At 37.9% G+C, this 15861-nt stretch overlaps 1 protein-coding gene across 8 annotated transcripts in view; it reads right to left on the bottom strand.

The window, feature by feature from the left end:
- Positions 1 to 15861, bottom strand: part of NUP98 (nucleoporin 98 and 96 precursor) — a 124505-nt gene that overhangs the window by 83235 nt on the left and 25409 nt on the right. For 4 of the 8 annotated variants that reach the window (XM_046014928.1, XM_046014921.1, XM_046014922.1 and 1 more), the window contains exons 6-10: positions 15050 to 15157; positions 13237 to 13417; positions 11600 to 11763; positions 7374 to 7511; positions 6188 to 6326 (exon numbers count right to left, since the gene is read on the bottom strand). In XM_046014928.1, the coding sequence (XP_045870884.1) occupies positions 6188 to 6326; positions 7374 to 7511; positions 11600 to 11763; positions 13237 to 13417; positions 15050 to 15157 (730 nt within the window). The remainder of the gene's footprint in view (positions 1 to 6187; positions 6327 to 7373; positions 7512 to 11599; positions 11764 to 13236; positions 13418 to 15049; positions 15158 to 15861) is intronic. The other 4 variants (XM_046014929.1, XM_046014924.1, XM_046014925.1 and 1 more) reach the window with 3 other exon arrangements.

The following is a 15861-nucleotide window of genomic DNA, read 5'->3' as shown; positions in this document are numbered from 1 at the left end:
ATCTAAAGAAAATCCTATGATTTCCCCTTGAAAATCCACAGGTTTCACCAAAAGACACCTATACTGCATTCTTGCTATTATTTCCCTTGTGTTCAAATATATCCATGAAGTTTCTGCACTCCTTCTGGAGCTAAACAGCACACGAGCATATCATTAATTTTTTTTAAAATAAAGATTTTATCATTAAGTAACCTCTACACCCAACATGGGGCTCGAAATCAAGACCCTAAGATCAAGAGTTGCCTACTCCAGGGGCACCTGGGTGGCTCAGTCAGCTGAGCATCTGACTCTTTGTTTTGGCTCAGGTCATGATCTCACGGGTTGTGGGATCAGGCCTGCATTGGCTCCGTACTTGGCGGGGATCCACTTAAGGATTCTCTCCTTCTGCTCCTTCCCCAACTCACTCAAGAGCACGTGTGTGTGCAAACACATGCTCTCTCTCTCTCAAATAAATAGATAACTCTCTAAAAAAGAAAAAGAGTCGCATGCTCTACTGAGCCAGCCAGGCATCCATCATTAATCTCTTTTATTAAGGGGGAAAATAAAAATCAATCACTGACCAGCAAACCTTGTTCATGGAACACTTGGAAGTCTTTTTTAAAAGGTACCATGGAGGGGGATTAAGTACTAAAGATAGCAGAGTAAAGAGAGTATTCTGATAGGACACTATCACCAACTAAGAATGCTGCACTTAGTCATGCCAATATTTGGATTAATTATCTCAATGAAATCAATTTAAAAAGTTTAAATATTTAAGCAGTTCAAAAATATATTTCTAATGTCACTTAAAAATGCAAGAAATCTGGGATGCCTGGGTGGCTCAGTGGGTTAAAGCCTCTGCCTTCGGCTCCGGTCATGATCCCAGGGTGATGGGATCAAGTCCCACATCGGGCCCTTTGTTCAGCAGGGGGCCTGCTTCCTCCTCTCTCTGTTTGCCTCTCTGCCTACTTGTGATCTCTGTCAAATAAAATCTTTAAAAAAAAAAAAAAAAAGGCAAGAAATCTGACATAATCTGATACATTTAATAATTCATACATTCATTAAAAACTTTCTTCAACTGCACTATTAGCCATGCCACAAAATGGGAATACTGCTACTCAAGCACAGTATTTTTTAAAGAGAAAAAAAATGGGAAAAATGTACTTGGAGATACTTTGTTCTTTTTAAGTTAAAATTTAACCAGAAAGGATCTTCCAGCCCCATAAACAGCAGAAAAGACGATACTTGTGAACTACCTCAAACCCACACAAGGGAAATAAGTCCCAACTTACACTGTTTATACCACACATTTCCTCCGGTTCTTACTGACAAAAGTTGATCAACTCTGTTATTTCAAAACAATTTTTAAGTGAAAATTAGTGATCAATTAATTTACAACAAAGGAGTCAAGAATATACAATAGGGAAGGACGGTCTCTCCAAATAATGGTGCTGGGAAAACTGGACAGCAAAAGAGTGAAACTGGACCACCATCTTACACCATAAACAAAAATTAAAGACTTGAACTTTTAGACCTGAAAGTATAAAGCCACCAAGAAGAAAACATGGGCAGTAAGCTCCTGAACACCTGTCTTGGAAATAATTTTTTGGATTTGACACCAAAAGCAAAGACAACAAAAGCAGAAATAAACAACTGGGAATACATCAAAAAACTTATGTAGAGCAAAGGAAACCATCAACAAATGAAAAGGTAACCTACTGAATAGGGGGAAATATTTGCAAATCATACATCTCATAAGAGGTTAATATCCAAAATATATAAAGAACTCAAGCCAACAGCAAAAACACAATTAAAATTGGGCAGAGGACCTGAGTAGACCTCTTTACAAAGACACACACAGATGGGCAAAAGACATATGCAAAGATGCTCAACATCATTAATCATCAGGAAAATGCAAATCAAAACCACAACGAGATATCACCTTGTACCTTTCAGAATGGCTATTACCAAAAAGACAAAAACGTAACAAGTGTTGGTGAAAACATGGAGAAAAGGGAACTCTTGGGACATTGTTGGTAAGCATGCGAACTGCTGTAGACACTCTGGGAAACGGTACACAGGATCCTCAAAAATTAAAAAATATAAATGCCATTATGATCTAGCAATCCCACTTCTGGTTATTTATCCAAAGAAAACAAAAAAAAAACTAACCCAGGAAGATATATGCACCCCCATATTCACTGCAGCATTATTTACAATAGCTAAAATACAGGAAATAACCTAAGCAGCCACTGAAGGATAAAGATGTGCCATATACATACAATGGAATATTATTCAGCTATAAAGGACAATGAAATTTGCCATCTGTGAAAACATGGATGGAATTTGAAAGCATTATGCTAAGTGAAAAAAGCCATACAGAGAAAGACATACATTCTACATGATCTCACTTCTATGTGTAATGTCATAAAACACACACAAAAAAACAGCTTACAGATACAGACAATAGATTGGTGGTTGCCAGAACATGATAGGGGATGGGTGAAATGGGTGAAAGGGGATCTAAAGGCACAAACTTCCAGTTATAAAATAAGTAAGTCATGGAGGAGTGCCTGGGTGGCTCAGTCTGTTAAGCCTCTGTCTTTGGCTCAGATCATGATCTCAGGGTCCTGGGATCTAGCCCCAAATCCGGCTCTTTGCTTGGTGCGGAGCCTGCTTCCCCCCTGCCCCCGTCTCTGCCTGCCTCTCTGCCTACTTGTGATCTGTCAAATAAATAAATAACATCTTTAAAAAAAAATAAGTACGTCATGGAGATGTAATATATATGGCACGGTGACCATATTAAATACTGTCTTGCATATCTGAAAGTTGCTAAAATAGTAAATAAGAAAAGTTCTTATCACACACACACACACAAAAGTATAACTATGTATGGTAACAGATGTTAACTAGTCCTACTATGGTGATCACAATACATAGAAAATCACTATTTACTGCCCAGCACCATCTTATCAATACCCAAAGAATCAACCTTATTAAGCTCTTGCTCACAAGTGTTGACATAATTCCTCTCCTGAAACAATTCTACTCCCCCATTCATTAAGAAATTCAGACACTATCTTATACTCACTTTATCTTAATCTCATCCTTCCCAGGAATAATTATTTACTAAGAAAATGAGCTGATGACTCTAAAGAATGCCTTAAGGGGGGCGCCTGGGTGACTCAGTGGGTTAAAGCCTCTGCCTTCGGCTCAGGTCATGATCTCAGGGTCCTGGGATCGAGCCCCACATCAGGCTCTCTGCTCAGCGGGGGGCCTGCTTTCTCCTCTCTCTCTCTGCCTGCCTCTCTGCCTACTTGTGATCTCTGTCTGTCAAATAAAATCTTAAAAAAAAAAAAGAATGCCTTAAGGAACTCTCGACACCAGCTGAAGCAGCAGGTAACCCAACATTTAACTCTGTGAATTAATCACCAGCCCAATGAAACAGAATCCCATAATGGAAGTGTGACTAACAATAATACAATGATGCTCTAAATCTTTGTATAATCTTACTCCACTTCAGATTTGCTATGTGGCTTATTTTCAAATCAGAAGACTGTCCACAAACTCAAAATTGATAGCTTCCCAAGAAAACAAGAGTATCAAAGAAAGCCTTACTTAGATAGGATCCCTCAAGGATAGTAATGGGATGTTTAATTCACCCAGAGTAGAACACAACTTGCTACCATGGAACCCCCATCTGACTCAGAGGGAATCCTTATTCTTAGGGACCCATTAATCCACTCATTAATTCATTTTATCAAGTTTTAGTGAACACCTATTATTCTATGTCAGGCACTAAGTCAACTCTGGCGATTAAGAAAGAAAAAAAAAAAAACTAGGACAATTAAGATTCATTACATAAGCTAGTGAGACAGATTAAAACGAAATCTTTCACTTTGAAATCATTGAACGTGAGTATAAACAGATTTATGAAACAAAAAAAATCTCCTAACAAATCAGAAATCTGCAACGATGGAAGAACATCAAGTATATTTCAGAAACCCAGCCCACTTTATCATTTTAGCCTATGTAAGCACCCAGATCAAAAAAATGTGCAGTTCTTTTCCTAAACATGAACCATGCTAGAAAAAGCATGCATTTTCAAAGGAAGAGCAAATTGGTTCTTGAAGGACTAAATGAATCATAGTTATACAATGGCTTATGGCCCTTCAAAGGGCCACAGTACATAAACAGATAAACAGAACACATGTGGTATTAAAAATCTCACGGGTTGAGGAGATGATTAAGAAAAAAATGCTCTAGAAAGCTTTTCAGAGAAGGAGTAACAGTGATGAAAAAAGACTGAAAAACACTATTTTAACCCTTAATTATCTTTCCCATTTTAATTTTATAATATAAGAAACAAGTACTCAAAATAGATACCCATGCTAACCAAGCCCACTACCTCAAAACCACCCTTTCACAATCAAAAAGCATTATAATTGAAATGATAATCACTACTAAGAATGAGTGTGCAACACAACAAAAAAGGTTAAAGAAATCAAATTAAACAGGCACCTGGGTGTGCAGTCAGTTAAGCGTCAATTCTTGCTTTCAGTTTAGGTCATGATCTTTGGGTCGCTCAGCAGAGTCTGCTTGGGACTCTCTCTCCCTCTCCCTCAACAGCCCCCTCCCCACGCTTGTGCTCTCTAAAATAAACACATAAATCTTTTTAAAAAATCAAATCAGGGGGCGCCTAGTGGCTCAATCAGTTAAGTATCTGCCTCCTGCACAGGTCATGATCCTAGGGTGCTGGGATAGAGCCCTACATGAGGCTCTGTGCTCACTGGGGAGCCTTCTTTCTCTGCTGTGGCTGTTTTCGCTCAAATAAAATCTTTATTTAAAAAAATCAATCAAATTAAATATAAAAATGTAGGAACTGGTACCTACTTCCTTCACATATATATTTCTGTAAAAAAAATACCACCTTTTAACAAATGCTTAATATAGTCTCTTTCTCCAGTACACTCTAAGACCATTCAAAAACACTGAAGAACTGTGTAAAACTGTTTAACTGAGGCCAGTCAGGCACTCCAATAACCATGTGTTTTCACTCACCTCACATTAAACACTCCCAGGGCCTAATAATATACCTGGTACATAAAACCCTTAATGGATACCAGTCATGAAATGAAGTTTCCTTATCTGATTTAACACAAATTATGTTAATAATTTGATTAAAATTTGATTAAGAACTTAATTAAGCAGTTACAGAAGACTTTTAAAATAATATAATGTTTCAATTAAACAAGTTTAATTCTTCCAGCATATCTCTGAATAGTAGTTTCTGGTTATTTTTAAATTATTATTATTCAATGTTATCTGTATTTTCCAAAATTTAAAAAATGAACATGCAATCAAAAATATACTTTGGCAAGGGCGTCCTGGGTGGCTCAGTTGGTTAAAGCCTCTGCCTTCAGCTCAGGTCATGATCCCAGGATCCTGGGATCAAGCCCTGCATCAGGCTCTCTGCTCAGCGGGGAACCTGCTTCTCCCACTCTCTGTGCCTACCTCTCTGCCTACTTGTGATCTCTCTCTCTCTCTCTGTCAAATAAATAAATAAAATCTTAAAAAAAAAAAATATATATATATATATATATACACACACACTTTGGCAAAAAAAAAATAAATATATATATATATACTTTTGTAGCTTGAGGGAAAGATTCAAATTTCAGTAAGAATCATGCAATGTCAAAAAAATTACAAAAACTCAAAAAAACAACAAAAAATCAAAACAAAAATGACAACAAAAAACATTTAAAAAAATCATCAAATCTCATTTGTACACTACTTCCCAGTCTGAAACCTGGCATAAAAAAATGTGTTACTTCAACCGTATGTGTTTTATTTCGGTTTCTCAACAACTGGTGAGGTAATTCAAAGAAAATGTATTTCCTTATTTTGGGAAAAAATCCATCTCCATTAGAAAAGCAACTTTCTACAAGGTAACACTGAATGTGCTGAATGGCCCATTTTATCCAAAGCAGCAAGTTAAGAGATTAAGAATGAGGTAAGGCAATTTATATCTCTTCTAACTATGTCAACCCAAGTCCATGATTTTAAACCTTTCCCTCTGGTACTTCACATCAAGCCACAGCTTACCTGAGAATTTTTAAATATTCCCAATCATATGAATCAGGAGAATGATGTGTGGTATAGGCAGTGTAACTTTAAGAGAGCCAAACCTGCTTTTTATATGTACCAAAATTGGAAGTGTTTGTATTGGTTCCTAAAGTCAGGGTTGGTTTGTTACCAAAGAGCCCGCCACTGGTTGTACCAAATGAAGGAGCACTGGTTGTGCTGGTTCCAAATGTAGTAAGCTTGTTATTCCCAAACAGGGTCTAAAAAGAACAAAATACAGGAAAATTTTAAGTAATATAAAGATACACTCCAAATAGCAAATAAAGGCTACCTCAGGTATACCGGATTGTGAGGTAAGCAAGAGAAGATGTCATAACTTTTATGAGAAAATAGGCATAATGTGAATGGAGACTATCGGAGAGTATACTAATCTGAGCAAGATTAACTTTATAAAACATGCTCCTAGCCTGAGAAGTTAATGGCAACCATTCAGCACAGTATTACAGTGGGGCAAAGAAAACAATAAAGTAATCAAATATTTCTTTATCTGGTAACAGAAAAGTATCATGTATATAATTTGCCAGCAGGAACAGTTACGATAAAAAATTTAAACATGTTAGAATATAGATGAACCTTCAAAACATTATGCTAATATGCTAAGCAACAGGAATCCGTCACAAAAGATTATGTATTATGTAATTCCATTTATATAAAATGTACAGAATAGATAAAAGGCCTGAGGTAATTGGGGGGGGGGGGATGAAAAGTGACTACTCATGAGTATGAGGTTTCCTTTTTATTAAGGTGATGAGTATGTTCTAATACTGACTATGGTGACAGTTCTATAATCTGTTGGTATGCTAAAAACCACTGAATTATAAACCCTGGAAGGGTGAATTGTATGGCATATAGATTATATCTCAATAAAGTGGTTATTAAAAAGAACTTTTTGGGGGCGCCTGGGTGGCTCAGTGGGTTGAGCCTCTGCCTTCAGCTCAGGTCAGCTTCAGGGATCGGGCCCCACATCGGGCTCTCTGCTCAGCAGGGAGCCTGCTTCCACCTCTCTCTCTGACTGCCTCTGCACATAAACATTGAGCCAAAGAAATTTAAAAAAGAACTTATTACTTAAAAATTAACATACTGAAGTCACCTGGTTACTTTTTGCACCAAATAGCTTTCAGTTATATCAGTATCAAGTCATATAATGTATCCAGTAAAAATACTTGAAAAACAGTTAGATCATACTTAGAAATCCCTTTAACAAATGTATACAAATCTTCAAATTAGAGTAAACTGTAAAAACCTACCGAACCAACAGCACCAAATCCAGTGTTGGGCTGCCCAAAGAGACCTGTTCCTGTTCCAAATGCTGTCCCAGTGCTGGTGTTTGTAGCTGTCCCAAAAAGACCTCCAGGCTGTGAAGCTTGGGTTACTCCAAATAAACCCTACAAAAAGTAATCTACATTAGAAGATATCCCACAACAGTCTGTTTTAAAAGTCTAAGATTATTAACAGTTGCCATTTTTAAAAAGTTTATCTGATACACATATTATGCTAAAGGCATAGAGTATTTCTTTTCTTTCCAACAACTCTTATGAGGAGGGCCATTTAAAAGAATGAAATGAAAATCCCACTTTGGGGCAGTTAAAAACTTGCCCAAGATGTCATACTTCCTGAGTGACAGGACCAGAAATTCATATCTACATCTAAGCCCGATGAGCTCCAAGGTCCTGGGCGGCTAATAAGACTTAATACTAACTCTTGTGCTCTACGAAACAGCAGGGTTGCAACACTGAAAACAAAACATTATGACAGAATGCTTCATTTTCAGAAAGTTATGCTGAAAAAACTAATCAATATTCAACTGGGGAATGGATTTTGAATCAAGTAACTGAAAACAAGCAGCAGAAATAATCAATTTGGACAGAGGCAGGAGAGTAATGTTAAAAAGTCTTTTTTTTTTAAAGATTTTATTTATTTATTTGTCAGAGAGAGAAAGAGTAAGCGCACAAGCTGGGGGAGCAGCAGGCAAAGGGAGAAGCAGACTCCCCAACTGAGCAAGGAGCCTGATCTGGGACTTCATCCCAGGGCCCTGGAATCATGACCTGAGCTGAAGGTAGATATTTAACCAACTAAGCCATCCAGGCATCCCAAGTCTTCTTAATTTGAGATGAGAAACTACACTCTTTTCAAATAAGCAAAGTTCACAATCACCCAATGTTTAAGAAGGTATTTTATTGGGGCGCCTGGATGGCTCAGTGGGTTGGGGCCTCTGCCTTCGGCTCAGGTCATGATCCCCAGGTCCGGGCATCAAGCCCCGCGTCCGGGGATCGAGCCCCGCATCGGGCTCTCTGCTAGGCGGGGAGTCTGCTTCCTCCTCTCTCTCTGCCTGCCTCTCTGCCTACTTGTGATCTTTGTCAAATAAATAAAAAAAAAAATCTTTTAAAAAAGAAGGTATTTTATTTATGCATTAGTTAACAACAACAACAAAAAATACTGCACTAATGGACTATTACTGCTGAATTGAGAATTCAACAGTACTGGGTTTTTTGGTTTGTTTTTAAAGATTTATTTATTTGAGAGAGGGAGGGAGAGAGAGAGAGCACAAGCCCACGTGGCAGGTAGGAAGGTGGGGACAAGAGGGAGAGGGAGAGACAATCTCAAGCCGACTCCCCACTGAGCATAAAGTCTGATGTGGGGCTCAATCTGACGTACCTGACAGACCTGAGCCCAAACCAAGAGTCAGATGCTTAACCAGGTGCCCCAAAACAGTGTTTTTTTAAACAGCTTTACTAAAAATAATTCATATACCATTAAATTTACCCACTTAAAGTTCATTATTCAGGTTTTTTCCCCTTCGGACTTAAGCAATTATCCCTACTCTCTAAATTTAGAACATTTTTCTCACTCCAAAAAAACCCCCCCAGGCCAGTTAAGAATCAATCCCTATTCCTAGGCAATCAATCACTCATCTACTTTTTGTTTCCATATTGTTATGAATGGAATCCTATAAAATGTGGTCCTTTGTGGAAGTCTTAACTTGTTTAAATTTGGCATGTTTAAAAGGTCCAACCACGTTGTAGCATTTATCATTCCATTTATGGCTGAACAATATTCCACTGTATGAATACACATTTTTTTAATTCATTCATCACTAATGGACAATTGAGATGTTTCTACATTCTGGCTATGTTATAATCATTTGTGTACAAAGTTTTGTGTTTTCATTTCTGTTGGTGAAATACCAAGGTATACAATTACTCAGTCAAATGGTAACTCTGTGTAACATTCTGAGGAAACACCAAACTATTTTCCAAAGTGGTTGCATTATTTCACATTCCTACCAGCAATGTATAAGGTTTCCAATTTCTCCAATTTTTGAAAATACTACGGTCTAGCTTTTTTATGCCTTCTTTCTGGCTAGGAAGCAGTGTCTCACTGTGGTTTTGACTTGCACATTCCTGGTAACTACCAGAGCTGAGTATTTCTTCATGTGCTCATTAGTCATTTGTTTTATCTTCTTTGAAGAAATACCTACTCAAGTCTTTTTGGCCCATTTTTAATGGGTCATTGTCTTACTGAATCATTAAAGTTATTTACATATTCTAAATCCAAGTCCTTCATAAAATATATAACTTACAAGTATTTTCTACCATCTGTGGGTGTTCTTTTCTCTTTCTTGATGGTATTCCTTTGACCCACAAGTTTTAATTTTGATAAAGTCCAGTCTATTTTTTTCTTTTGCTTTTGGTGTCACTTTTAAGAAACCATTATCTAATTCCTTTTCTTGTTAGAATTTTATAGTTTCAGGGGTGCCTGGGTGGCTCGGTCATTACGTGCCTGCCTTTGGCTCAGGTCATGATCCCAGGGTCCTGGGATCAAGCCCCATGTTGGGCTCCCTGCTCTTCCGGAAGACTATTTCTCCTTCTTCTACTCCCCCTGCTTGGGTTTCCTCTTTTGCTGTTTGTCAAATAAGTAATTAGCATCTTAAAATAAAAAAAAATTTATAGTTTCAGCTATTTAAGTATTTGATCCATTTTGAGTTAATGCGTACAGCTGCTACAATGTGGGAAAAAAAGGGTTCAGTTGCTTATTTTTTTCCAACTGCATTTTTGTGCATTGAAAAATCAATTGTCCTAGGGGCACCTGAGTGGCTCAGTCAGCTGAGTGTCCAAATCTTGATTTCAGCTCAGGATCAAGCCCCATGTTGGACTCTGTCCTCAGCATGGAGTCTGCTTCTCCCCTTCCCGTTCCTCACCTCCTTCCCACTCACACATTCTCTTAAACAAATAAATACTTCTAGCACCATCTGTTGAAAAGATTATTCTTTCCCCATCAGGAACTGTTTTGGTATTATTGTTGCAAATCAATTATCTATAAATTTGAGGGTTTATTTCTGGACTCTCAACTCTATTCCACTGATCTATATGTCTATCCTTCTGTTAGTACCACAATCTTGATTTACTGCTTTATAGTACACATTAAAATTGAGACATGAGTCTTCCAGTTTTCTTCTTTCTCAAGATTATTTTGGCTATTCTGGGTTCCTTTCTATTCTCTGTAGAATGTTTTTATCATGAAAGGGTGTCAAAACACTTTTTCTGTACCTACTGAGGCCATCATGTGGTTTTTGTTTTTTTGTTTCTTTTCTTTTATCCTTTTTTTTTAAAGTGGGCTCCACATCCAGCCTTCCTCCCCCAGTGTGGGCTTGAACGCATTACCCTGAGATCAAGAACTAAGCTCAGATCAAGAGTCAGAACCTTAACCACCTGAGCCACCCAGGCATCCCTTTTTTTTCTGGTTTATTAATTTTTCTATGCTGAACAAACATTCTGGGATGAATCCCTCATGGTCATGGTTATAATCCTTTTAATATATTACTGAATTTTGTTTGCCAGTATTTTTACGATTTGGGGGTCTGGCTGTAATTATTTTTTAATTAGGTAAAATATCTTTAACTTAAAGTCCAGTTAAATTCCAAGAATTCAAATCAATAAATCATACCTCTAATTAATCTTAATTTTACTCTTCCCTAAAAGAGTCCTCAGAAATAAACTGGCAATGATTCTAAGTATTTCCTTCCTCTTGCTTTTTTGCACATAAGTACCAATTATCCAATAATGGCTCTGATTTTTAATGCTCTTTTATTTTAATGAATTACACATCTTTGCCTGACCCCAACTTAACAAGGTGAAAGAATCCTCTGAAATATAGCCAGTGATTTATAAGTATTTTCTCCTCTTACTCTATAGAATGTGGACAGAACCAATGTCCTAAGGTGTAGCCTTCAGGATGGCCAATTCTAGCACATTAAGCAGCTCCCACTGAAATATCCTCAGAAAGAATAAGCAACTTGCTCAGAGTAGAACGTGTACTAGAATACAGGTTTTAATTATTCACTTTTTGCCCTTTTCTTTACTATATACCATCAACCCTTAAGAACTAAGAACTTGTAGTCTGATATCATTAGAAGTCTCATTACTTAGCTATGTAAATGTAAGATGTGGAGGTAACTAAGGGCCTGGTTCCTTACCATGGTGTTGGTGCTTGGCTGTCCTAGTGTGCTGGTATTACCAAAGGAAAAGCCAGGGTTCTGGGTGGTTGTGGCCTGGCCGAATGGTTTGCTGAAGAGGCTGGTGGTCTGCTGATTCTGTTGTCCAAAGAGACCACCCGGATTTGTTCCAAATCCAGTGGTACCTTTTAGAAAAAAAGAAATAAAGGAAAGTAAAAATAAATGGAGGGGAAAAAAAACCCAAAACCCTCAAACCTTACATTACTGTTACTGCAACAGCCTTATTATTCTTAAATACATATCTAAGTTACCCTACATTCATTCACGACCCAGAAGATAACCATTTCACTTCCCATCCTTTTTCACCTAACCTGGATTTGGTTCAGACTTTAATTCCTACAATAATATTCTGACCCCAACAACTCTTCTCCTCTTGTGAGTCCAAAACTTTCTATTTTACAAGACACCACACTACACTCAAAATCTGTATGTGTATTTCAACCCTGTTAGACTAAGTTTTTCTTGAGAACAGAGGCTTTCTCTTTATAATACTCGCATAGGATACACTGTACTCCATCATGAATACATGGCTAAACTATATCACAAAACACAAATACTGAAATGAATGTTAAATGCCACTTAAACATGTATTTATCTGTGTATTTGTGGGTGTGTATAAATTTCTCTAAAAGGTCACGAAAAAGTCTAACTTTAGCTTGTTTCTATGGAGGAAAAATGGTAGCTAAGGGAGGGAAAGAAGATTAACTTTGGTTACAGACTTTTTCGTGTCTCATGAACTTTTTATCATATATACTTATTACCTATACAAGAGTAGTAGTTGTATTAATTTAATCATCATCCTAGACTTCCCACTTTCACATTTCACATCAAAGCAATCTATAGCAAACTCCATCAGTTCTACATAGAAATTGGGCCCCAAATCTGACATTATAACCACCTCCATCTCCTTAACCAAGCCAGCATCATCTCCCATGTGAACAAAGCAACAGCTTTCCTAAAGGATTTGTTTTCACCCTTGCCCCCTTACAATCTTTTTCTTGAGTTTTTGTAGTTTGATACAGTATGTTACATTAGTTTCAGATTTACAATGTAGTGATTCCACAAGTTTCTAGGTTATGCTTTGCTCATAAATGTAGCTACCACAATCTACTCTTAACAGAGCAGTCTTCAGATGATCCTTCACTCATAACTACATGACTTCTTTTTCTACAACTTCTAATGGCTTCCCAACTCAAATAAAAATTCAGATCTTGACACTGGCCCACAAAGTTCTATAAAATATAGTCCTTATATCCCTCAATACTTCCCCTTAGTCCTTATCTCTTTGGGAAAAAACTCAAGGTTTTCAGACTTATAGCTTCTCTGGCTGGAATGTTCTTCCCCCAAAATCTATATAGCTTTGTTCTTTGCCTTCTTCAGAGAGGTCACTACTCAAATGCTACCTTATCAAAGTGAGGCCCTTTTTAACTATCTTCATTTAAAACTCTATTTCTCTCCATCCCCACATACATATTAGACACTCTATTCCTCCAACATCCCTGAGTTCTTTTTCTCCACAGCATTTACCACAAAATGACAATTGTGTTTTAGTTGTCTGTCCCTCCTCAATATGGCTCAATATGGTGCCAAGTGCTTACTAGTTCCAAAGGCTGTTTTGTTCTGACCATATGCAAAGCCTGAATTAGTGGTAGAGGAGCTGAAGAGTCCTGTCGCACTGGAGGTGGCTGGAGAAGACCCAAACAAGCCAGCTGTGGTACCTGCTCCCACTTGGTTCTGCGGGCCTTTCCGGTTAGCCTGATAATCCTCTAAACGAAGTTCCTAGAGGAAGCAAAAGCATATTTCCTTTCTTAACATGCAGCCAAAAAAATTATTTACGTAACTAAATACTTAAATTTAGAATTCAATTTCCATGTTCACATAGGAACCATGACTAAAAAACAGAAAATTATAGAACATTAACATAATACCATTACAGAAAAACACTTTCAACAGTGTAGAGTGGACATTGAGATCTATATCATAACCACTAACACCAAAGGCCAAAGGACCAACCATATCTTAATTTTAATTTTCTTTTATAAAGAGCAGTACTTCCTTTTAGTAAAATGCGATGTAATAATTTTATCTACTCCCACCCCAAACGTAAAAATTGGCTGAAAAGATGAAGGATCCTGGGATAGGGTGAGGGGTCTCAGAAAATTAGGGAAAGAAGGGAAAGAAGTTTAGGGAAGTTTAGGGAAAGAAGTTTAACATTAACAGTTTTGCCTCACAAGTCAGGGTGTTTCTGTACACTCTAATAAAGCAAGTATAATTTGGGATACAGAGGAAGCAACAGCTACAATCAGGGTCAATACTCAAAATATATAACACACAATCACACAGCAGTAAGAATGAACAAACTGTAACTTCATGCAACACCATGGATAATCCCACAAAGTGGAAAAACAGACTTAAAAGTATGTAATGTAAGATTTCATCTATATAAAGTTTGAAATGAGGAAAACATGGGCAGTCGTGATAGTAGTTACCTTTGGAAGAGGGGGAAAATCATCACTATGGAGTCAGAGGATATGGGGACATCAGGAATGCTGGTAATGCACTGTGACTTGATTGGGATCCTGGTTACATGGGTGTATTCACTTGGTGAAACTCACTATGTGGTACATTTGTAACTTTCCATGAGTTTATTAAAAACATGTGTATCCATGTATACGCACACTGCCCAAGTAATGTGAGCAAAATAAAATCACAATAGACTATTTAGTAGAACTACACCAGTATATTCAAGCTGCATATTGTCCTGCCTAAAACAAGATGTGTATAATTACTACATTAATTTAAAAAAATAATTGGGGGGGCACCTGGGTGTCTCAGTCAGTTAGGTGTCTGCCTTTGGCTCGAGTCATGACCTCAGTGTCTTGGAACTGAGCCCCACATGTTTCCTGTTCATCCAGGAGTCTGCTTCTCCCTCTCTCCTGCCCCTCCCCTTTCCCTGCCCACTTGTGTTTGCATGCTTGCTCTCTCAAATACAGAAATAAAATCTTTAAAAACATGTGACTTATTCACTGTCAGGGTCATGAGTTAAAGCCCCACACTGGGCACAGAGCTTACTTAAAAAACATATGTGTGGGGCGCCTGGGTGGTTCAGTGGGTTAAGCCTCTGCCTTCAGCTCAGGTCCCAGGGTCCTGGGATTGAGCCCCGCATCCGGCTTTCTGCTCAGCGGGGAGCCTGCTTCCCCCTCTCATTCTGCCTGCCTCTCTGCCTACTTGTGATCTCTCTCTCTGTTAAATAAATAAATAAAATCTTAAAAAAATATATGTGTGTTAAGTTTTTTTACAGAAACCCAGTGTGAACTACTTGATCCTAAAAAAAATCAAAACATTTTTAAAACCTACTTTCCAACAGAATCAAAAGGTTAGACGGATATTCTGTAATTGCATTTTACTGACCTCTAGTGACTTGCTTTCATATTCTTTCATAGCAGTAATACACTGGTGCTTGGTACTGATGTTAGTGCTAACTCCAGCTTTAACCATAGTATCTGTACCAGTTGGAGGCTGCAAAGGAAGATAAAGGCAAATTTGAAAGTCTGAAGCAAATATTTAAGTCCAAACTCTAAATCCCTACTATCACAGACATAATTCTTCAATCACTAAACTCTATAGTAACTAGTCCTATAGGTCTTCTACTAAACGAGATAGTTTCAAGGGTGCTCAATATACTGCATTTCTGATCTCCCCCCTCCTTATGTCAAAGTTATCTAAATAAATCAATGTCAGTAATAGTTATCACAGATATTAAGCACCTAACCAAGCCATCTAATTATCTACTAAAATAGGGTTCCCTTAAGGGGAAGCTGGGTGACTCAGTTAAGTGTCTGCCTTTGGCTCAGGTCATGATCTCAGGGTCCTGGGGCTGAGCCCCATACTGGGCTCTCTACTCAGCGGGGTCTGCTTCTCCCTCTCCCTCTGCCTCTCCCCCAATTTGTGCACACATGCTCGCTCTCAAATAAATAAAATTGTTAAAATAAATAACGGGCGCCTGGGTGGCTCAGTCAGTTGGCTCAGGTCATGATCCCAGGGTCCTAGGATACAGCCCTGCATTGGCTCCCTGCTCAGCGGGAAGTCTGCTTCTCGCTCTCCCTCTGCCCCATCCCCTTACTCATGGCTTTCTCTAATAAATAAAATCTTAAAAGAAAAAAAAATACACTTAAGATTACATGCATAAGAAAAACTATCCAATTTACCCAACATGTACATTT

The sequence above is a fragment of the Meles meles genome, chromosome 8, assembly GCF_922984935.1.
Source record: "Meles meles chromosome 8, mMelMel3.1 paternal haplotype, whole genome shotgun sequence".
Taxonomy (NCBI): domain Eukaryota; kingdom Metazoa; phylum Chordata; class Mammalia; order Carnivora; family Mustelidae; genus Meles; species Meles meles.
The sequence above is the reverse complement of the archived record's forward strand: the minus strand, read 5'-3'. Positions and strand labels throughout refer to the sequence as shown.